This window comes from Oenanthe melanoleuca, chromosome 24 (genome assembly GCF_029582105.1).
Source record: "Oenanthe melanoleuca isolate GR-GAL-2019-014 chromosome 24, OMel1.0, whole genome shotgun sequence".
Taxonomy (NCBI): Eukaryota; Metazoa; Chordata; class Aves; order Passeriformes; family Muscicapidae; genus Oenanthe; species Oenanthe melanoleuca.
Window position 1 is genome coordinate 3,936,851 of NC_079357.1, and position 22,574 is coordinate 3,959,424.

Here is a 22,574-nt window from a genome sequence, read left to right on the forward strand (position 1 = left end):
CGGCTCCCGGAGCCCTCCGTGTGTGATGAGAGCAGGAGCCGATTCCTCTGGGGTCCATGCGGGAGTGTTCCCCGGCTGTTCCCGCTCCGTGTGCCCTGGAGCGGGGTGAATTGGCTTAGACCATCGGCAGCGCAGGGAGAGGCTGTAGGCGCTGCTCTGGATACAAAGCAGCCACGCTCTGGCTCCTTCCTCCTGCATCCCGCTGCCCTCCTTCTCCTCTTCCTCCTCCTCCTCCTCCTCCTCCCTGTTCGCTCGCTCCCTCCCTCTCTCGCTCTTTCTTTCCCATCACCACGCTGCAGAAGGCAGAGCCGGGTTTCAGGAGCTCTCCGAGGCTGTTTCCTGGCGAGCGAAACACAGGGGCAGGGATGCGATGAAGCAGCGTCGTGGTTGCTGCCTGGATTAAGAAAGAAAACTTTAAAATATATATATATATATATATATATATATATATATATATATATATATATTATTTTTTTAAGGGAACAAAAACACCACAAAGGAGGAGAAAAGGGAAGAGAAGGAGGTGGAGGTTGCCGGGGGAGCCTGCTCGGATGGATGAAGAGCCGCTCTGAACAGTGCTTGTGTTGCCGGGGATTAAAGCGTGAATGGGAGCAGCTCCCCGGCCGCGATGGAGAGAGAAGGCGGCTCTGGCTGTGGCCATCAGGTAACTCGTGCCTGCTGTGGCTGCACGGACACGGATCCTTTATGCCCGGGGTGTGGATGCGTGCATGCAGCGGGCAGGGAATGGCAGCGAGCAGGAGACGCTCCGGGCGATTTTCTCCTACCCCTCCCAGCGCATTTAAAGGACGCACAGCGGGTCCCGGGGCTGCAGTGCTGGAGATCACTCTGCCCCCCCTTTGCCTGAGGACACCGAGCTGCTTTCCCCGGCAGCGCTGCCTGCCTTAGGGGAGATGCTCCAGTGTCTCGGAGCTCCCAGCATTGCCCTCCCAGCCCTGCACCTGCCCCGGGCTCCCCTCGGGTTCACCTCAGTGGCTCTGCATCCTTCTGTGCATCCGTGCAGAATTTGGGGAGGGAGGTGAGAGGCGACCCCTCCTTCTCTTGGTCATCCTCTGCCTTTTCTTGGCACCTGAAGGGGATGGGGTTCAGGAGGAGGGGGAACTGAAATCGCTTTCATTCGTGCCAGCAGCGCTGAGAGCCAACTTTGAGGCTGCTTAAAGGGAAAAGCTTCCCAAGTGTTGTCTTTTGGGGGAAGAGGAGATGGCTGAGCACGGCTTTACCGTCTGAGGAGGGATCTCTGTGTTTGTTATGGAGTGGGAGTGGTAGGGGATGAAAAACAGTGGTTGTGATCAGTCAGTGCTGATCAATGAAGCTGCCTACAAATGATGCTTTCCTCTCCCTGCTGGGCCTCTCTCTGACTCAGTTCCTGGGTCTCTGACCGTGAAACTCCAAATTTCTCCCAGTCAGAGCAGAAAGCACAACTTCAAACAGTGCTGGGAGGTGTCTTAGCCCAGATGTTTGGGAAAGCCCTGAGGAAAGCCCGAAGTTTCCAGCTGTGGAGCCCCTGCCCCGTTATTCCCAGCGAGCAGAGCTCTTGCCTGGCCATCCCTCACTCCCTTGGGCAGGATCTTGCTGCTGCAACATCCATTTGCTGCCTGCCACATCCCCCTCCTCCCCTTGCCTTCATGGCTCTTGGCATGGTGCTGGGAAGCGTTTGCTTTGATTACTGAAATAAGGACGTGTCCCAGAAGTCCCCACTGGTGCAAACACCTCCTGAGCCCTGGAGTGCCATCAGTCACTGTAAGAGCCCATAGGAACATTTAGGGAGTTTGTGACTCAATGTGAGGGACTGGCAGACTCTGGAGTCTCTTGCACTGACCTGCACACTCTGGGATTGTTGAACATCACCTCAGTGAATGGATTCACCAAGATTTGGCTGGAAGGTTACAAGGGCTGGGATTTCTTGGCTTACCTGGCAGAGATGGGGCTGAAAGGGTGTGGAAAGGAAAATGGAGGTACTGGGGGAAAGATGGGGAAAATACCTTATTTCTGTGTGAAACTCCAGACTCTTATTTCTCTGCCAGCCTTGAGGAATGTAGAGATGTTCTGGTAAAGGAATTCAAAAATTAGGAGGAATGTTTCTCCCAGGAGGGTTTATTCTGTGGTAGTGGCTTTGGAAATGGCCAAAGCCAGCAGGACATTGGGTGTTGCTATAATGGGAAGGCAGCTGATCAATAATTTTATTTTCCTGTTTGAATATTTATGGATGTGGGGAAGGCAGAGGAAGAAGCATGCAGTCAGTGCTGCTGGCTCTGAGTATGTTCCCACTCCAGCTGGATTACAGATCCCTTCCTGCACCCCTTCATAGGCACTCCTAGGGAGAGGCTGTAGGATTCCCAGCACAGCTTCAGTGGGAGGTGGCTGACCCAGCAGGGTGCAGAACAGGGACACCAGTCTCAGGGTTTGGTTCTCTGGGACACAAAAGCCTCCATAAGGTTCTCCCTCAGTGAAAGGGTCCACAAGAAGAGAGAGGGTGAGCTTTCCCACCTGGCTTCCCAAAGTTTCCTGACCCATTGGGGTGGCTCAGAGTGGACACAAAGTGCCCCAACCCTGTCAGGGGCTGTCACTCTGTCCATGTCACAGGGCCACCAGGGCCAGCCAGTCTGTGCCTTCATCCCCATCAGGGCAAAGTTCCTCCAGAGCCAGCCAAGCCCAGGGATGCTGGATTTCCTCTTCCCAGCCTGGTTTTTGTACATCTCTCTGGGGTTTCTCTGCAGTTATGCACCTCCTGAGGAGAGCTGTGAGTGCCTCCAGAGTGCAGGGCTGGTTGGGTTTCAACATCCTCAGCCTTGCTGCATCCTCCTGGCAACCCTCTGGGAGATCTGGCCTGAGCTCACCAAGAAACCTTCTAGGACCAAAGTGTGAGCATACGCTCTCCCCTGGGCCAAAGCTGGCTGTTCCCTGCCAAAATGAAGCTTTCTGAACCCAAAACAGGGTGTCTGCCCTTTCAGTCTCTTCCAGCCCCGCCTGTTGCCACAGCAGAAGCCTTGGGAAATGACAAAAACTGCCTTAAAAGGGACACCAGGGAAAATGTTGCATTTCATTTTTCAGTGGTTTGTGCAGACTTGCTTTATGAGATTATTTTGCTCTCTCTTGCCCTTGTTCTATTTCTACTAGCTCAAAAAAAGTTTTGCAAAAAAAGCAGTTTTAAGTTCCTCCAAAAAAACCCAGTGGACAGACCTGAATCCAGAGGACAGGCTGTGGTCCCTTCTTGCATTTCTATGAATTTTCTCTGGCAGGGATGAGCAGTGCCAGAGGCTGCCCAGATTCCAGAACTGCTTTTCAGCAAGATCTCTGACTTCTGGGGATGCAGCAAGCCTTGGTCAGCATCTTCCTCTGTGGCCATGCCCTCCTCACCCTCCGCTTTTCCTGCAGGCCTTCATTTCCTGCCTTGAAAAGCTGAGTGGGCTGTAGCTCAAGTTGTGTTCAGCTAGAGGAGCTTTTGGTGTAGCTTCAAGGCAAAGCTTCTCCTGGAATCAATGTCCTTGCTGCAGTGGCTGCTTTGTGGGTCCTTTTTCTCTGTGATGTATTGTCTGCTCATGTTTTGTCTGTGAGATCCTGGATTAGCCACCTGCTGTGGTGGCAGGAGAAGTGACCTGTGCCAAGCACGGGAGCTAGAGGGTGAGGATGGAATCTCCCTTTTCCTCCTGCATTCTTGACCTTTTTTTGTTTGGGTTGGCAAGTTGAGATCAGGATGAGGGATTTGCTGAGCAGGGATCATGGGGTGGGGGTAATAATTAATTAATTAATCTCCATCTCCTCATGGAGACACAAGGACCACCCCCAAATGCTGTCAGCAAAAGGGTGTGTTAGTATGGAATACATCCTGCTCCAACTGGAATGGGAACTCCACATCCCCAGGGAATGAGAGAGTGGGCAAAGAATTCACAGTGCTGGGGAGCACATCCTGCTCTCTCACTGCTCTGTCCCAAAAATTTAGCCAGTTTACCCCTCCTCCTACCCTCATCCCTCCCCCTCTGTGGGGTTTTTGGTTGTACCAAGTGACACTTCCCAAAGGATGTTGTTCACAGGCTCAGAAATGATTCCTGGGCAGGAAAACACCTTGGAGCACACTTCTACACCCATTTTATCCCATCCTGGAAGTGAGTTCCTTCCCTCTGCACAGTTCTGGGCAGTCAAACACCTTGGAGCACACTTCCACTCCCATTTCATCCCATTCCTTCTCCCTGCTCAGCCCTGTGCAGTTGTTCTGACTCTGTTCCTGCCCTGCCTGGGGACCACAGAGCCTTAAAGCAATTTCCCAGATGCAGTGGTGCCTCTGAAATCCCTGCAGCTCTGCTCTCCCTGTAAGCCATGGCCAACACAAAACGATATGCCTGGTTGTGAAAGTAGAATAAATAGGAAATGCTCGAGATCCCCCTCCTGCCTGGATCTGAGCTGTTTTCCTAAAGCCAGGACAAGAGCTAAGCTTCTGTATAGGGATTTTTGGGCTGTTCTTGAAGAGCAGTGGAGAGGGAATGGAAAGCTGTGGCTCAGAGGGAGAAGTCTGCTCACCCCCAAAAGGTGGGGAACCCTTTGCTTTAATGTTCTGAAAATTGGGATGTCACACAAGGTAGGTTCAGCTGTAAAGAAAAATAGGAATTTCCAGTGTAAAGCTCATCTGATCTAAAGGAATTCCCCTAAAATAGACCAACTGAACTCTCCCTGTTGTTTGGAAAAAGAATAAAGACAGCCAGCTCTGCTGAGGAGACCTCCCTGCTCCTGTGACCCTGCAGGGAGCAGGAGAATGAGACACACTTTTCTCTGACAGCAGAAAGATCCATGGGATTTGTCCCAGTTGCCTTGCTGGACATCATTCCTAAATGTCCTGCTGGTTCTCCTGCAGATTTGGCACCTGAAAGGCCAGGAAAAAAAAAAAAAAAATTCCAAGCCTGCATCACCTTCCATTGAGCTGGAAAGAGCCCCAGAGCAGAAGGATGGGTACTGAGGCTCTGCTCTGGATTTCATGAATGGATGAATGCAGAGACCCAAGAGGGGATTTGGAGGGGATTTGGAAACCTGCTCCAGGATTTGTCTGGCACACAGAACTTTTAGAATACTTCCAGCATTATCATAACATAATGCCAGAGTGATCTGGGGGCCCACTTGGGCTCTCAGTGAATAAAAAGCAGCACTCCTGTCACCATAAGGGGACAGGGATCTCACTTTGGATAAGCTGGAATTTGCATAGTCCAGACTCTTGTCCTGGTGGCACCAAGCAAGGGCTGAGATGCTCCTTTGTGCAGCTGTGAGGGAGCAGGGCTGCTTGAGTGTGTGTGGGTAACAAAGTGACAGTGGGGTGAGTGCCTGGGTCACCTCTTGGACCTGGCTATAAAATTCCACCTTGGAGTTCTGGCTGAACTCCTTGCATTTCACCCTTTCTGTTTTCCATCTGCTCAGCAGCTGCTGCAGCTAAAGCAGAAATGTGTCCCAAGGGATTTCTGTTCACAGAGGTGCTCTGTGAGGGCCAGGGCTGTTCTCACTGGAAATGTCCTTGGGAGAGTCCTGCTGTTAGGGAATGGGCAAAACCAAAGGCTGGGGGGTGGCACTGCCCTGCCCCCAAAGCTTGGGTGATCTCTTATGGCTTTTCCATCTGAATTCCAGAGACTGTGACACACAAAGTAAACCTGGAACTCTGCAGGGACCAGCGTATCCAAGTCAGCTTTTTCCAGCTTCAGCTCATCCATGGAAAAAAACACAAACAAACAAACAAAAAAGCCACCCTACAGTCCTGTGATAGGAATTAGTCCTATGGAATCATTTCCCCAAGGCTTTCCTTGCACAGCAGAAGCACATCAGAGCTCTGCAGCATTTCTGGGTGCTCCAGCACAGGATTTATGATGTTCTTGTGGAGAACAAGAACAAGAGCAAGAAAGTTTTGCTCTTTTTAGGAGAGCTGTGAGTGCTCACAGTGCATGGAACTTGCATGTTCCATCCCGCTCCTTCTCTCCTGCCCAGGCTGTGCCACCAGCAGCACTCCTGGAGAGATTTCCTGCGTGTGTGGATGGGGGAAATGCTAAGCTAAATCATCCCCAGTGTTTCTCTAGGTGCAGGAGCTGTGCTGCAGCCCAGAGCAGGGATTAGTTGGGATAAATCCTCACCAGCACATCTGGATTCAGGCTGGTGGAAGGAGGGAAGCAGGAGCTGGTGTGTTAAATCCTCACCAGCACATCTGGATTCAGGCTGGTGGAAAGAGGGCAGCAGGAGCTGGTGTGTTAAATCCTCACCAACACATCTGGATTCAGGCTGGTGGAAGGAGGGCAGCAGGAGCTGGTGTGTTAAATCCTCACCAGCACATCTGGATTCAGGCTGGGTGGAAGGAGGGCAGCAGGAGCTGGTGTGTTAAATCCTCACCAGCACATCTGGATTCAGGCTGGGTGGAAGGAGGGCAGCAGGAGCTGGTGTGTTAAATCCTCACCAGCACATCTGGATTCAGGCTGGTGGAAGGAGGGCAGCAGGAGCTGTTGTGTTAAATCCTTACCAGCACATCTGGATTCAGGCTGGGTGGAAGGAGGGCAGCAGGAGCTGGTGTGTTAAATCCTCACCAGCACCTCTGAATTCAGGCTGGGTGGAATGAGGGCAGCAGCAGGAGCTTTGTGGAGGTGTGGCTGGATGTGCTCCTGGTCTGGGGCTGCAGTCACTGCCCTGCCAGCCCTCAGCCCCATCAATGAAGGGGGCTGTGCACATGATGAGGGAGAGGCTGGGCTGCTCCTCCTGTCCCTCAGAGCAAAGCCAGAAATCCCTGGGGAGGGATCCAAGAGCTGCTCTCCTCTCCCTGAGTTCAGGCTGGGAATGGAGCCACGAACAGAAGGGATTTTGTCAGGTTGGGTGCAGTACCTGTAGCCTATTTTGGCTCATGAATACCTTGATATTTCTCCTGAATAATAGATGCACGTGATGGTTGCTGAGAGGCAGAACTGGGAGGGGGCTGGGTGTCTGAAGGAGGGAGGGAGACACAGGGACTGAGGCAGTGCTGGGCTGAACTGGGAGCTGGCTGGGGGCTGGAAAACTGGCAGAGGTGATGTTTGGATGTAAATGTAAAAAGACTGAGGCAGAGAGGGGGCCTGGCTGGTCCTTTTGTGTCTCCTGTGGTCATAATATAAATATAAATATAAATATAAATATAAATATAAATATAAATATAAATATAAATATAAATATAAATATAAATATAAATATAAATATAAATATAAATATAAATATAAATATAAATATAAATGTAAATGTAAATATAAATATAAATGTAAATATATGAATGTATTTAAATATAAATAAATATATAAATAATATAAAAATATATATAACTTTTATATATATATACATGTATATGTATATGCATATGTGTATGTATATGTATATATGTGTGTGTATATATATTTTTTTTTTTTTTCTTTTTTTTTTCTATTAGTGCAATACAGTACTGCCCAGCTTGGGCTCTGAGGCTGCGGAAGGTGAAGATTTGTAATTATGTCAATTATGTCGCTTTCTTGCCTCCAAGAGGGGCTCCCTGTGGCTGTGTCCATGGCAGGAGAACCGTGTTTAAATCACAGTGCTGTGAATAAATCCCAGCACAGTTCATGCTGTGGGTCAGCAGCCCAGGACATGCTGCCAGGGCAGGTTTGGGACAGCCCAGAGCTGGAGCCGAGAGCTGTGGGGATTTCTGGGAGGCACTGGCTGTGTTCAGAGAGGCAGGATGCTCAGAGATGCAGCCTCTCTCTTCCTTGAGAGACAGCTTTCACCTGACTTTCTAGTGGCACGTTCTGCTTCTAATTTGGGAGAGGCAGGAGGATAATCTGGCACAAGCCTGCCACCTTTGAAAGGCTGCCAGCCAGTTTATGGCACTCTCTGTCTGCCTGCTCCCTGCAGCCTTAGAGATGCAGGAATATTCCCTGCTGCCATCCCTGGCTCCCGTGAAGGCTGCAGGGGTACAGAGCTCCAGGAGAAGCTGCTCTGGCTGTGTGATGTAGGGACAGCCAAGGTGGGCTGTGATCCATGGAGATTGGAGCCACAGAAGTCACTGCTGATGAATAATTCTTCCAGTGTCTTTCTTAGAATAGTGTCACATTCACCAGGCATGACTCGGACATATTCATCTTCCCAGAACCTGCAGCTCCTGGAATGACCTTCTGCAAGGCTTTGGAAGTGTTTCCTTCTGTTTGTCAGATCAAGGAGCATCGCTCCTGACATGATTTTTAGCAGGGACAAAAAAATCTACAAGTGCTACGTGGGGAGTATGAAAAGATGGGTTGGAATCTGTGTGGAACAGGACAGCTCTGCCTGAGACTGGGGAGCAGCGTGGTGAGAGCCCAGCTCACTCTTGGGTGAGCCTCATCTCCCCTGGAGTTAGTTACTCTGAGTTATTAGTTCCTCTAACTCTGCAATTCTCCCAAGAGTTCAGAGAGGAGCACTGAAAAGGGGCCTGGCAGGCATAGCTGTGAATAAAACAGCTGTGAGATGAATCCTCTGGCAGCAAGGGGGATCTGGCTAGATCCTGCAGGTGTAGACACTGCCTCTGCCTCCAGCCTGGCAGGCTGGTCTCAGGAAAGAGGAAACATGGCAATAAAAGGTGCTTTCTATAAATAAAGCCCAAAGGAGGGGAGGAGAGGGAGCTGCCAATTTCTGCCCTTCTGGAGGAGTGACTGGCTTTGGCACTGAGAGGCTGCAGGAATTCCTGTCAGTGCTGGGCTCAGGGAAAAGCTGCACACCATCAATCTGCTGCTGCTGCTGAACATTTTGGGGGTTTTGCACTAGCAGGACACGAGTGGAAGGGGAGCAGGGGGACCTGAGCTCTGTCCCTGCCACTGTCCCTTGGCTCTGGGAAAGCTGCTGGTGGCAGAGGATTTGTGGCAATCCCCTGAAGAGGTCACCCCACACGTGCACCTCTTTCCTTCCACTTGTTTGTCTTTTGATAATGCAGCCAGCACTGCTCCTGCCTTGCCTGGCAGCCTTTTGTGTCTCCTTGCAGAAGGCTCTAAAGGCAAGAGGCTCAGAGTTAATAACTCACCTGAGAGTTATCCTGGTACAGAGCAGAGTGAGAGCTCTGCAGGGCTGGGGACAGAGCTGTGGAGTGGGGAAGAATCCACATTTGGGATGGGATCAGCATGTGCCCCCTCTGCTGCTCGTGCTGTGGGACGCTTCCAGCTTGTAAAGCTTGGGATACTTCCCAAAGCTGTGCTGCACTGGGTGGATGTGGGGAAAGAGAGGATCAGGGAGTCCAGGGAGGCAGAGAGAAGAAGTGGCTTTGCTCTGTGCTGAGAACCAGCACACTCAGAGAGGCTGAGACAGAAAATCCTCTTTTTTGTCAGCATGACAGTGACTGGGAGGATCAGGAGTGCCCAGATGTCCTCACTGATGTGCCACATCCCCATTTCCACAACCTGCAGTTGGTATTTCCCAGTCCCTCAAGCTACAGTGGCCCCATGAAGCACCTTCAGAGCCCACGCAGCTCTGGTTCCTCCCTCTCTGTCTCAACCATCAGCTCTGCTCTGGCTCATTATCAACTGAGTCAATGAGTTTAGTAACTCATGTTTTTAGAGATTAGTCATCTATAGGAATGTCATTTGAAAGACTGACAGTTCCAATCAAATCACAAGGGCTGCTCTTGTGCTTGAAAATATTTGTTTAATTAAAAAAAAAAAAAAAAAAAAAAAAAAAAAAAAAAAAAAAAAAAAAAAAAAAAAAAAGGTAAAATCAACCTGGCTCATTAAGTGTGGCACCTTGAGATGCAGCTGAGGGAAGCACAGATGTGGTCCTAGGAAGGAGGAAGCTGCCAGGATGGTGGGGTGTGGTTGGGCAGACCTGAAGGAGTGTGAGGAGCTCTGTGGATGTTCCCTCAGCCCTGCTCCCTCCTCGGGCAGGGCAGGGCTGCTCTGTGCCAGGCAGGGCTGTGACAGCTGCAATAAGAGCTCTGTGATTTGCCTGGCTGATTTGAGATGTACCATAATTACTGCATGATTACAATATTCTTAGAGCAGCCCTTACAAACCCCTCCAGCTCCTCAGAGCTCCCCAAGGGCTCCTCTGACACCTCACCTTGCAAGTTAAACCTGCAGGGGAGTCTGGATGTGCCCCAGGCACGTCTGCAGCACTGGCTGTGTCACAGGAGGGGTAGATCAGAGTTCCCTGCTGCTGAGACACTCACAGGGAGAATTTGATAGCAGGATGGTGCTTGGCTAAGCAGAACAAGCTTTTCCAAGGATGCTCCTGGAGGGGGCAGGGGCTGGGCAGTGATGCTGGCAGGGGGACAGCACTTGGGGATGCCTTTCTTCTTTCTTATTGTGCTCACTGAGTTAGGAGTTGTGAAGCTGTCAGCTTCATTCTGTCTTCAGCTTCTGTTTTGATGCCTTTTGGTGCTACCTAAAAACAGAGGCCAGACAAAATTAAGATAATAAAAAGCAGTTCTATTTATTTAATGATTCAGGTACATTTAGGGCAGAAAAAGCCCCCCAGGGGCTGCACCCAAAATGCACAATGGGTCACAGGTTTCACACTTTGATAAGTTTGGGCCATTTGCACATTGGGGGTTAATCTTCCAATTACAGCTTCAGGTAATGAAGTCATTTACCCCAAGTTTGCTCTCCCAACTCACTTTTGTTTCCATCTCTCAGGCCTGAGGCAGTGAGGTGTCCTTGATTGCCAGGCCTGGAGAGGAATTGTTGTGTCAGCCCAAAATGGGAGAGCAGCAGCTCCCACTGGATATGACGTGTTGAGTTCTACACTAAAGAATTGTAGGATTACAAATAGATGGCAAATAGAAAAGCTAAAATCCTGAGGCACCAGTTTGGCTCCTCCATTTCTCATTCAGATCTGGATGGGCTTGGACCTTAAGTGATTCTAGAATTAGGAGAATGACCTCTCCAGGCCATGGGCTAGGTGAGAGCTGGGCTCTGCCAGCACCTCAGGCATTGGTGCCATCGCTGTGCTCGGCCTCTGAGCTCCCTGAGCCCTGGGATCCCTGGCCAAAAGCGGGCAGCTATTTCCATCTCATCTCCAGAGCAGGCTGAGGAGAGCTGAGCCAAAATAAGTCAGCCACAGGGAAGGCAGAGTCAGAAGGAGGCTGGGTTTGGAAGCCGGACAAAGCAGAACATTTATCCTGTGCCTTTCCCACCGAGAGCCAAATCCCATTTCCTCAGGCACTGCTGGAATAGCTCCGGGCTGATTGGATTGGCGTGCAGGGTTTGACTGGTAAAAGGGAAGGAATGGTTCCCTGCCAAATACCTCTCAAATGGAAAATGGGCCAGGTTATCCTGGCATGTCAAAGGTTCCCAGGCAGGCAGAAGTTGATGTTCCCTGGGGAGAGAGCTGGTGGGGAAAGGATGATGAGAGCACCTCGGGGAGCCCTGTGTGCTCCTTTGAGCAGGGCCAGAATTTGGGCAGGGAGCAGAAATCCACAAGGGAGACAACTTAAAAACGACCTTCCAATAGGGTGTGTAGGTTTGTGGCTGCACAAATGGACTGCAGGGCTGTGAACACCAATTGACTGCTCTGCAAGCTGCTGAATTATAGTCAGACATCTGCTAAATCATGCCAAATTCCTCCCCCCACATCCCTTTCCACGCTGTGGCATCAAAGAATCAATGCTAATTCCTCAGTCCCATTAGTGGCTCCTGCAGGGGTCACAGGCTGTCTCTGCCCTGTTTGGGCACCCAGCCCTGAGCAGGGATCAGGATTTGAGCCTCATCACTTTAAAGCAGCCATCTAACAGGGATGGGAGCTGGGAGTTTTCTCTCCAGGTTGATGCAGTGGCTGATTTCTTGTCCAGCTGCTAAGCAGGGAGCTCTGAGTACCATGCTGAGCTTTGCTGGAGCTGCCCTGAAAGATCTCAGGAGGGAAAACCTGCTGGGAATACTCCTGGTGATGCCTTATCAGGGCTTCTAAAAACAGAGGCCAGGCAATATTGCAATATTCAGAGAATAAAAGCAGTTCTATTTATTGAAGGCCCTTCAGGTACATTTAGGGCAGACAAAGCCTCCCAGGGGCTGCACCCAGAATGGACAATGGGTCACAGGTTTGCACACTTTGATAAGTTTGGTTCCATTTGCATATTGGGTGTTAATCTTCCAATTACAGCTTCAGGTAATGAAGTCATTTACCCCAAGTTTGCTCCCCCAACTCACTTTTGTTTGCATTTGATGTTTGCTATTGAAAAGAGAATAATCATGTTTTTAAAAACTAAATCTCTTTTTAAGGTTTTTAGAGAGCCCAGTGGTGGTTTTCTGCAGTGGGAGAGGGCGAACTTGCTCACAGCTCTGTGAGCTTCTTTCCCCCCTTTTCTTTTATACATTAGAATCAGGTTATTAATAACTCTTTTTAAATAGAGCAGGATTTATTTTCTTCCAGGGTTAGGGAAGAACTCTAATTAAAAGTGAATGCTGATGGCTGTGGGGCTGCTGAGCTGCTGCCAGGTGATGCCAAAGGTGTGTCCCACCCTCTGTGCCCCCCCGCACTGGGTGTGGGAGGAGAGCGCTCTCATCTCCACGTTTTCAATTGGGAACTTTGGGAATTGGGAGATAAAACGAGGCCTTGTGGCTTGCTGGGCACACCTCTCCCTGCTTGAGGGTTGGATTTGTGAACTTTCCCAGTATGAGGGGAGGCAGCTTCCAGCGTCTCCCACCAGTCCAGGGCTCCAGATGCACCCACAGAATCCTCCACCATTAATTCACTAAGGGTATAAAAGCCTGGGGCTTCTCTCAACCCTCACCAGCACAAGCTGAGGGGTGGTGGAGGTGATGGAATCCTTGCTCCAGCACCAATGAGCACCAGTCTGCCTCCTTCTATTGCTCTGTTGTGTTGTACTGGTTTGGTTTGTTAGGCTTCCTTGGGTTGAAGGGAGAAAGGAAAGAAGAAAGAGGAAGCCTCGACACATTTGGCTTAATAATTCAGCCTTCCACATCCTGAAAAATGCAGTTTGCTAGCTTGCAGGTTGGAAAGGTGAGGCTTTTCCTCTGGAAAGGTGAGGTTTGGTCATTCTGCTCCCACCAGGTGTCACGTGGCAGCTCCAACCCCTGGACAAAGCATACGCAAAGCCTATTATGGAGCTGTGGAACTCAGCCCCATCACGTTGAAATTGGGTCATCCTTTGTTAATGTCACTTTTTCAGATCCATGGGAGTCAGCGGTGCACAAAATATTCAGTGCAAAGCAGACCACAGAGGTGGAAATAGAGAGCCTGGGAATGTGTCTGGTGCTGGCAGTGCTGATGTGGTCTGAGCTGAACAGAGGGGATAACTCGAGGTGTGTTGTGTCACCAGGTGAGGAGATGTGGATGGAGAAACCCTTACATGAGAGAATGGTTGGAGCATTTCCCCAGCATTCACCCACAAGCAGCCTGAAGGAAAATCCACCAACTTTTCCCAAAGAAAAACAACTCCCAGTTGCCTTCCTATTTTGGAAGTCGGCTGTAAGTCAAGCAGCTTTTCATCTTGGGAGAGATGCTTTTTAAAAACTGTGTGAAGTGCAGCAATTTATCAGGGAGGATTGGCTGCTGGAGAGGTTCCGTCATTCCAGACCTGAGTCAAGCCTCAGCTTTCCTGCCTGGAGAGAGAGCTGCCAGCCCTGGCAGAGCAGAGCATCCTCTGGAAGCAGAAAGGTCCCTAAAAGTGGTGCCATTCCCTGGGGAGGCTGTGCCAGCATCCAGGACCCACAGCAGCCCCACCACTGCTCACTGAGTGTGGGACACATTTGTTTTGTCCTGCTTTGCTGAGCATAAGAAGGTTGCAAAGCCCGGGTTCAGCCCTTTCCCAAATCACTTAATAAAAGGATTCCTGCCTTTTCCAGCCTTGGAAAAAAATCCCTTTGGAGCATCAAGGAGAGGAAGTGCAGTGCCTGCAGTTAGGGAGAAATCTCTGTGGTGATGACTGCACTGAGAGCTCATACAGGAAAACAAACACATTCAGGACAATAAATCCAAGCTTTCCAAGCTTTCCCAGGAGATGGGATTGCTGTTGGAAGCAGTGGAACCTTGGGACTGTGTCACACACCTCCTGTCCTGAATCTACCACAGAGGGGGGATTAATCTGGAGAAGAGTTTCTGATGCTTGTTAAAATTTGGCTGAAGCTCTGAAACGGAAGGGTTTTTATGTTTTCCAAACTGGGTGGGTGGTTCATTCTAATTCTGGATATGCAGTTTATTCACATACACAACTAATCCTTTTTCTGAATCTTGTTAAGTTCTTGTTCTTCTCAGTATCCTGTGGCAATAAGTTCCAGCAGCTAATTGGGCTTGTGTTGAGCTCCCTTGATCCACTTTACTCATGCTTGCTTTAAAATTTAAGTGTTGTTCTCAGAAGCTTGGTTATTTTTTTTTCCTGGGAGATAATCTGTGTCCTTGATCCCATTTGTGGCAACAGGGCTCAGGCTGGAAGGGAAGGGTGGGTTGGGTTTTGTTGCAAGGTCAGGGAAATTTTGTGCCTCGGTTTCTGTGGCAGCTTGGGAAACACAAGGAATGTAGCCAAGGAAAGTTCAGTGACTGTGGTTTGCAGGTGAAGCTGGAGAAAATATTGAGTGAAAAAACAGCCTCCAGAAACCGAGCTTCCTTAGCAGGCTTTTCCAGTACCTCTGAGCTTCTGAAATCTAAAAATTAAAAATTAAAAAAAAAAAAAAAGGCATTATTTCTGGTCCTAGGAATTATTTTAATATTTAAAAGAAGGAAACAAATGCTGGATGAAGAGATGATGCAAACCCTCACCCACCATTGCAGCATTGGCTCCAAAATCTGGATTCTCATGGATGAATGTGGGTCTCCTCCAGCTGGGAGGATTCTCCTGGAGACCTGAAGCATTCCCTTTGTTGATTTGCAGTGCAGGGTTTGTGCTGCACAGAGTAGCCCAGGGATGGCCATTTCCCCTCACAGCTGTCTGGCCTGAAAATCCTCTGTCCTTTTGTCCCCTGTATTGGGAGAATCTGAACTTGAAAACATCGCTCCTGATTAAATCCTCCAAGAAGCAGCAATTCTGTCTGTTCATTACTCAGGTCTGGCTATGTTCTGCTTAATAACTAAACACTAATTAGCTCCACAGTTTTGCTACTATACTTATAATAGCCCCCATTAAAGTTATGGGGTTTTTAGGTAGTAATGGCTTACAGAGCAATTAACGAGCAAGAGGCTTTTATTACTACCTTTATTTTTAGCCTGAGCTTTACAAGCCTGTTCTGTCAAATACCAAAACATCTTAGACAGAGGCTTGCAGTGCCCATCCCCTGCCAAGCAGTGTGGAAAGGAGCAGGGATGAGTGTGGAGCACCTGGAGCTCAGAACTGCTCCAGAATCCCAAATTTCCAGTTGGGAATTGGTTTGGGTTGAAGGGAACTTAAATCTCATGCAGTTCCAGCCCCTTCCATGGGCAGGGACACCTCCTAGGTTGTTCCAAATCCCATCCAACCTTGTCCTGACCCAGCCTTTCCCCAGGGTCTGCTGTGCTGTGACCCCCCTGTGCCTCAGTTTCGCCCTCTGGGCAATGGGCAGGACATCCCTGCACTCCACCTCTGGGGTTAATTTCTGTGCCAGAACCTGCCTGAGCTTGATTGTGAATTCAGAATGGTTTTTGGGGCCACAGGGGTTGTTTTGAGGTGAGCAGAGCAGAGGGACCAACTCTGTCTTGTGCCACTGCAGCATCATTTTCCAGCAGGGATCAGACCCAGCTGCTGCTGCAAAAGTGAAAGGAGCCCTGTGTTTAGATTTTGGGATGGAAAAGCTTTTGGTGAGAATATCCTGAAGTGTGAGTGTTTATTTTGTTTGCAAAGCTTTTGTTGCAGGTTTTGGCAGCATTTGTTTGTTATTTCCTGGCTTGTTTGGAGCACAACAAAGCATTTGCTACATTTGTTTGGGGATTTTTTTTGGGTGTGTTTTTTTCACATCTAGACAATGTTTTTACTCCAGTGAGATGTATAGGTACAAATTCAAATCAAGCCATTCTTTAGTTTAACATTTTCTGAATCACTTCTCTTCAGTGTGGGCAAACCAAGGATTAATGACACTGGGGCTGAGCAGCCCCAGCAGAGGAATGAAGGTAAAACTGACTATAAAGGTTGCAGATCAAATCACTCGTTCCTATGGCAAGTGTCAGAGCTTTTGCCAATTAACTTGATTTAAAAAAAGAACCTTCAGTGTTTAATAATCCAGCATGTTACTAACACGTGGCTCCAGGATTTATTAAAGTTTTTTTATTAGATCAGTGCCCTTTCCATATTGTCATTCCTCGACACCATTGCCCTCTGCCGGAGGATGGGGATCTCTTTCATCATGTGGTGCCTGATTCTTCCCAAAACTGTGCAAAACTCCTTTGTTTTAGGAGTACTTTAACCCCAAAATTGCTTATATTTGAGTGATTTGTGGCTTTAACCTCACTTTTCAAAAGCGAAAAAAAAAAAAGAAAAAAAAGGAAAAAAAGAAAAGACTCAATACTTTCTGTAGTGGAAAAAAAGAGTTTGATTGTTTTAATTGATGTTTAAATTTGTTCCTCCTCCTTCATTTCCCTGGGGAAGATATAGGAGAAGTTTAAAAGTGACAATCTGAATGAAGTTTTGTTTCAAACCATGGGAAAATGAGAGTGGTGTCATGATGGGGAAGGGCTACAGCGAATGCCTTGGAGAGGAGCATCATTTCCCCAGACTACAAAATGCAACAAAAATCATCACCTGGCTTTGGCAACAGGAATTTTGGGATGTAGGGGAAGCCCTCTGAGAAGCTGTGACTCCTCTCACCAGCAGTGTAAATTCACAGGCTCCCATGTAATTCCTGGCTGATGTTGTTCACAGGAGGAAATGGATTTCACCTCCAGCAGCTCTGGCACGTGGCTTTGTGACACTGAGAGCTGGAGTCACCTTGCACTGAGGCCCTTGGTGGCACCAGGGTGTTCAGAGAGAAGCTTGGAAAGCTCTGGGTGGAGATTTCATCGTGCTGTCAGCTGCCCCAAAGGAATTCTTGCCACGTTCTTCAGCCAGGATCACCAATAAAAGCAGATCCCTTCAGGAACTGGCAGTGAGGGAACACTGCAGAGCAGAGCCCGTGGTGCTCCCTGGATGCTGCTGTGTGGGAATTTTTGTCGGGGACAGTGGTCAGGACAAACTCAGGTGCTCTCTATACTCTGGTCTTGAAGTCTGCAGTTTATTGCATAGGGTGTGGGTATACAGGGCCCTGCTGGGAGCTGCCAGCTACAGCTCAGAGCAGGATGGAAAGAGAGTGGGGGGTAGAAGTTCTAAGAGATAAGAGAGAGAGAAGTAAGAGGGAGATGTAAGAGAGAGATTTTCCTGTTTACAACACAATAAATCTTCTTCTATGTTGAATATTCTAATTTCCACTAACTAATCTAATACAAGTTACAAATTCTCTAACATTTGCATACAACCTATAGGAATCTCTATATTACCATGTTTTGCTGCTTTTTTATCTATAAACCTTATCTCTGATCTTTCCTGTCATGCCTGGAGAGGGTCTCTGCTGGCTTTTTTGTATTTGTGGCATTTGGCATTATCTAAACAAAGGAAGAGGCCTTCAAGCATTCACATTGTTGCTCTCAGCCACACAGTCGAAAACTGCTATCATTTCTATCTCGCTTATGGTTTCCAAATCTTTTGCTAAGCACTCATATTTATAAGGTTTTCCTGATTCATTCTTCCCAACACTGCTGGGCAGCTCGAGGCTCAGAGCTGGCCAGAACTGGGCTCTGTGTCCCTGCCAGCCACCTATCTCCATCTGGGAGCCACCCTGGGTTCGTGTTCCTTTGGGGACATTCATCATTCTTTGCAGCCCCTTCATCTGAGGCTCCTCTGCAGCCAGGATGGTGCAAAGGGAGCTCAGCTAGCTCCAGGGGGACAGGAAAGGGAGCACTGGAACATCCCCTGTGCCTGGCAGCTCTCCCTGCTGGGCTACCAGTGGGCTGTGCTGGAGCTGGAGCTGCACAGTGACAGCTGAGGAACCAGGGAGCTGCTGGATGCTCCAGAGCAAAGGGAAGGGAATCAACGCTGGGGACAGAGCAGTGCACAAGGCATTGGAGCCTGCTCCTTCTCCCCAGTGCTGAGGGGTGGCAAAGCAGCACCCAGCACATCATTTGCCATTATGGCAAGCTCAGCCTGCCCCATGGGACGAGGCTGGATTGAGCCTGGATGGGCAGGAGGCAGGGAAAGGCAGCTTTGAGGTAGGGGTGCTGTGTCTGGAGGAAGCTGCCCTTGACAAACAGCATTTGGTGATGCCAGCCCACTGTGGCAGCTTGCCAGGTACTGTGAATGGGCTCTGAGTGGCTTTTTTAGCTGTTATTTCCTCCCACCCCATCTCCAGCAGCAGGATCCTTTCCTTGGTGCATTTCTGGGGAAGGCACTTTACCAGGTAAGGTGTTTAGCCTTTCCAGCTGCCCCTTAGGGCCCTGCCCTGCAGTGATGCTCAGGGGACTTGTTCCAGCTTTTTCAGGGGATTCCAAGGATGCCAACACTCCTCGTCCTCTATTCAGGCACAGTCAGCAGCCACAGGGACAGCAAGGGTGAGGCCAGATGCTCTTTGCTCAGGGCACTGTGCTTTGGCAGATCAAGGCCAGAGGGAATTCTCTGGCTCAAGAGCTGGACAGGGATGCAGCAGTAGGCTGATGCTTGCTGGAATAATTCCTCCTCTTCCTCCCTGGTTTATTTTGTCTGAATGAGGCTGCTTTCACCAATTCTGAAAACAAATGAGAGAGCTCTGACTGGGGAACTGGCTGTTTGCTAGAGTTGGCTGGAAATTGTCCTGTGAGTTTGGGTTTTGTATGCATGGAAAAAAAATATTCACTGAAACTTTAGTCAAGGGACATTTATGTGACATTTTTAAGGACAAAGCCCAACCTGTGACCTCCTTCCCTCTTGTTTTCTCTGGTAAATTAATACCTTTGTGATTGAAGTGCTAATATGGAAGAATCAGTTTCTGTCCAGCCACTTGAATATTGCTTGATTGCAAGACTCCTTTAGAAGAAAAACCTGTCAGTTCTTGGAGCCATTTCACTCCAAGTGAGCCCAGTGGTGGGGACTGGCTCTACAGCCCAGTGGCCAAGGCAAACTCAGATCAATCCAATTTGGGCTAATCAGGGACCTGAACCTGGACTCCTCCACACCAGACCTCTGCAATCAAGAAAAAAACAGCTCTGGGAAAATATTTGCACAAGTGGCACCAAGAGCCCAGGCTGGAGGGGGTTTAGTGAGGGGGTGTGATAAGATCACTGTCAGAGGGAGAGCAGTGCTTTTCCCAGAGCATCCTGCTCCCTCTGCAGCATCCTTGGGCTCTGGCTGCCTGCACTGCAGCCCTTTTAGCAGCCTCTAATGCCTTGTCCCACATGGGAGCAGCAGCACTAAACTCTACCCGTGTTTGCAAACTGCCCACCGCGCACTAAGTGCTGTGCTCACTGAGGTGCCTGGTAAAATACAGCCTGCTTAAATCTTGTACGTGCATCAAACTAAGCCATGGTGGTACTTTAATATACTCCAGGCACCTCTGAGAGGGAACCAATCTGAGCAGGCTGCTGGAAGCCTGAGCTGAAATTGGCTGTGTTGGAGCTGCCTGCAGGATGGGCTGAGCTGAGGGAACGCTGATGGCAGTGATGCCTTTTTCTGGGGCTACTTAAAAACAGAGGACAGACAAAAATATAGGAATAAAAATTATTTCTATTTATGGAAGGATAAATAATGTTTATTATTCAGGTACATTTAGGGCAGACAAAGCCCCCCAGGGGCTACACCCAAAATGGACAATGGGTCACAGGTTTTCACATTTTTATAAGTCTGGTCCATTTGTATATTGGGGGTTAATCTTCCAATTACAGCTTCAAATAATGAAGTCGTTCAAACCAAATTTGTTGCCCCCAACTCACTTTTGTTTCCATCTCTCAGGCCCTGAGGCAGTGAGGTGTCCTTGATTGCCAGGCCTGGAGAGGAATTGTTGTGTCTGCCCAAAATGGGAGAGAAGCAGCTCCCACTGGATATGGAGTTCTACACTGAAGATTGCAGGGTTTCAAATAGATGAAAAACAGAAAAGCTAAAATCCTAAGGCATCAATCAGGAAAAATATGGGATCACATTTCCCAGAAGCAGAGGTGCAGCCACCCCAAGAGCTCTGGGGAGGATCTAGGGTGTCCCAGCATGTGCAGATGTGTCAGCCAGGGCTGTGGTTGTGGTAGTCTCTGCTCCTGCCGTGGGCTTGGCTGGCTTGAGGGGAAGGTTCTGTCCCTCTGACATGAGGGACTTGCTTGACAAGGGCATGCAAAGGAGGGATGTCCCTGGAGGGGTGGCATGCTGCTGCTCCTCACTGGGGCTTGTTCTTTCTGAGGAGAACTCGGGTGTTTTCTCTGCCTACTGGCCTTTGCTCTGTGTTGCAGGTTTGCTCCCACATGAGTCCCTGAGGTTCCTGCTGGCAGCTCCAGCAGTGCTGCTCAGAAGTGCCCTCCTGCTCCTGGGCTCAGCAGCCGAGGTCTCTCCAAACCTGCTTCTGCAATGGGTGGGTTGTAAGCACTGGTAAGACCCACGAGTCATGTCGCCTTGGCTGCTCTTCCCTCTCTCGCATTCTCTCTCTCTGTCCTTGCTCCTTCCTGCCCATTTATTTCTGTTCTCCATGTGCTCTGCTGTTCTGTCTCTGGGGTTTTCACTGTCAGGTAATGAGGAGCTGTGGGCCCAGTCAGTCTTGGAGATGCCGAAGAGACGAGACATCCTGGCTATCGTGCTGATAGTTCTGCCCTGGACACTCCTAATCACCGTCTGGCACCAGAGCACCATTGCTCCACTGCTTGCAGTGCACAAGGGTGAGAGAAACCACACCAAGCCAGCCCATGCCAAGCCTGTGCATCCCCCCTTCATGCTCATCTCCTCTTTCATTCCATTCCTCCATGGCAGCCATGCTCATCTCAGCTCCCAGACCATGCCCATGCAGCAGCCTCCCCTCCTCTGCTGTAGGAACAGCCTGGTGCTCCTAGGGGCTCTTCAGAGGCACCAAACTCCACATCATGGGATGTGCTTGCTGCACCTGGAGAGCTCTTTATGGCCTGAATCCAAGTACTGCTCCTCTTTGTTCCCTGAGAGAGGATTCCCTCCCTGCTGGCCTTTGTACACAGAATTATTCCAGAGGGCAGGCTGCAAAAGAGAGAGCACAGGAAACAAAGCTGCCACTCGAGGCAGCTGCTCTGTGAGACGTGAGGCTGAGAACACCTTTTAAAGAAAACAGAAAAGCAGTGCTCTTGCACTTGAAGGAGAAGGCAAGAGCCAGATCTCATCTGCCTGGGGGAGTTAAAGTGCTCCGAGAAGTTGGCTCCACACTTCCTGTCACACTCTGCCATAAATACAGCCCTGGCACAAAACAGGGGGCTCCAGGAAATTCTGAGGGAACCCTTTTGAACAGAAGCATCCCTGTTCTTGGCACAGCAGCAATATCTAAGGGGCTCTTGGGGGCTGGAAGAATCCACACTGCCTTCTGCCACCTTCCTTCTTGGTTCTGCCCTTCTGCTGTGGGCAGGCTGCTCTGGGGGAAGAAGGCCAGATCATTTTCAGGACTCCTACATCCTCTCTGGTCCCTTTTTCTGAGGGATTCTCTCCCCTTTCAGTGTTTGTCCCCATCCTCCACAGCTGCTTGTCCCTTTTACTGGACACTCTGATGTGCAGTTTGAGTTGTAGGAAGTTCAGTCTGTCCTGAGCAGTTTTCCCTTTCTCCTGACAGCCACCTTTGAGTTTTGGGCAGGGAAAAATTACTCTGATCCCTTCTGGAGGGTGGACACTGTTTCAGAGGATGAGGGATCTACTGGGCTCTAAAAGAGGACTTTAAATATGACTGAAAATACACTGCCTGTCTGTACAGCAGTTTGATCACTGCCCTAAAAGCTGTTTTCTGTGAATGGCCTCTGCAGTTACAGCACAGAGACTGCTCCAATGGCTGGCTCAAGAACTCACTAATGACCTTGATGACATCCTTCTCTGCTTCTCAGAGCCCCCAGTGGAAAGTGAGTGGTGGTAGAGACCGACCTGAAAGCTCTTGAGAGGAATAATTTTGTTCTTGTGAAGCATTTCTGGGATGCTCTGCTCACAGGTGCTGAGAGAGATGTGCACCTGGTGATGCCCAGAACAGCACCACTTCCCCGTGCCAGGGCTCACAGCTGAGGCTTTGACCTGCAGGCTTTGCAAACTGTCTCTGTCACCATCCTGGCTAATTACATTTCTGTCTGTGTCCAATGCATTTTGCAGATTTATTTCTGAATTGATTCCAGCGCTCCCTGCTCTCAGAGAGCTCTGCTGTGTGATGCTGAGGTGCTCTGCAGCACATAGGGCCTGACAGCAACATGTACCCTGTTCCCTCCCCCAAATATCCACCCCCCCTCTGTCAATGCCATGGAGCACAAAGCCTTCATTTGGTTCAGGTATCAAAGTCTGTGCTGCTGGAAGAGTAACACACTTTGAAAAAGCCATGGGTGGTCCCCTGCTGGGTCAGATCTAATGGCTCTCTGTTCCTGTTCTTTCTCATCTCAAGTTCCTGGTAGTTACCTAATTTTGAACAATCTTTGGCTCAAAGTGTTCTGTGCCCACTGGAGAGGCAGCCTTACATCCTGAGTGGGGGGTCTCCCTTT

At 49.4% G+C, this 22,574-nt stretch overlaps 1 protein-coding gene across 5 annotated transcripts in view; it reads left to right on the forward strand.

Annotated features, from left to right (window-relative positions):
* Nucleotides 1-545: 545 nt before the first annotated feature.
* B3GAT1 (beta-1,3-glucuronyltransferase 1) overlaps nucleotides 546-22,574 on the forward strand; it is a 34,111-nt gene continuing 12,082 nt past the window's right edge. For 2 of the 5 annotated variants that reach the window (XM_056509714.1, XM_056509715.1), the window contains exons 1-2: nucleotides 552-664; nucleotides 20,346-20,464. In XM_056509714.1, the coding sequence (XP_056365689.1) occupies nucleotides 20,461-20,464 (4 nt within the window). In that variant the 5' untranslated portion in view covers nucleotides 552-664; nucleotides 20,346-20,460. The other 3 variants (XM_056509712.1, XM_056509713.1, XM_056509711.1) reach the window with 3 other exon arrangements.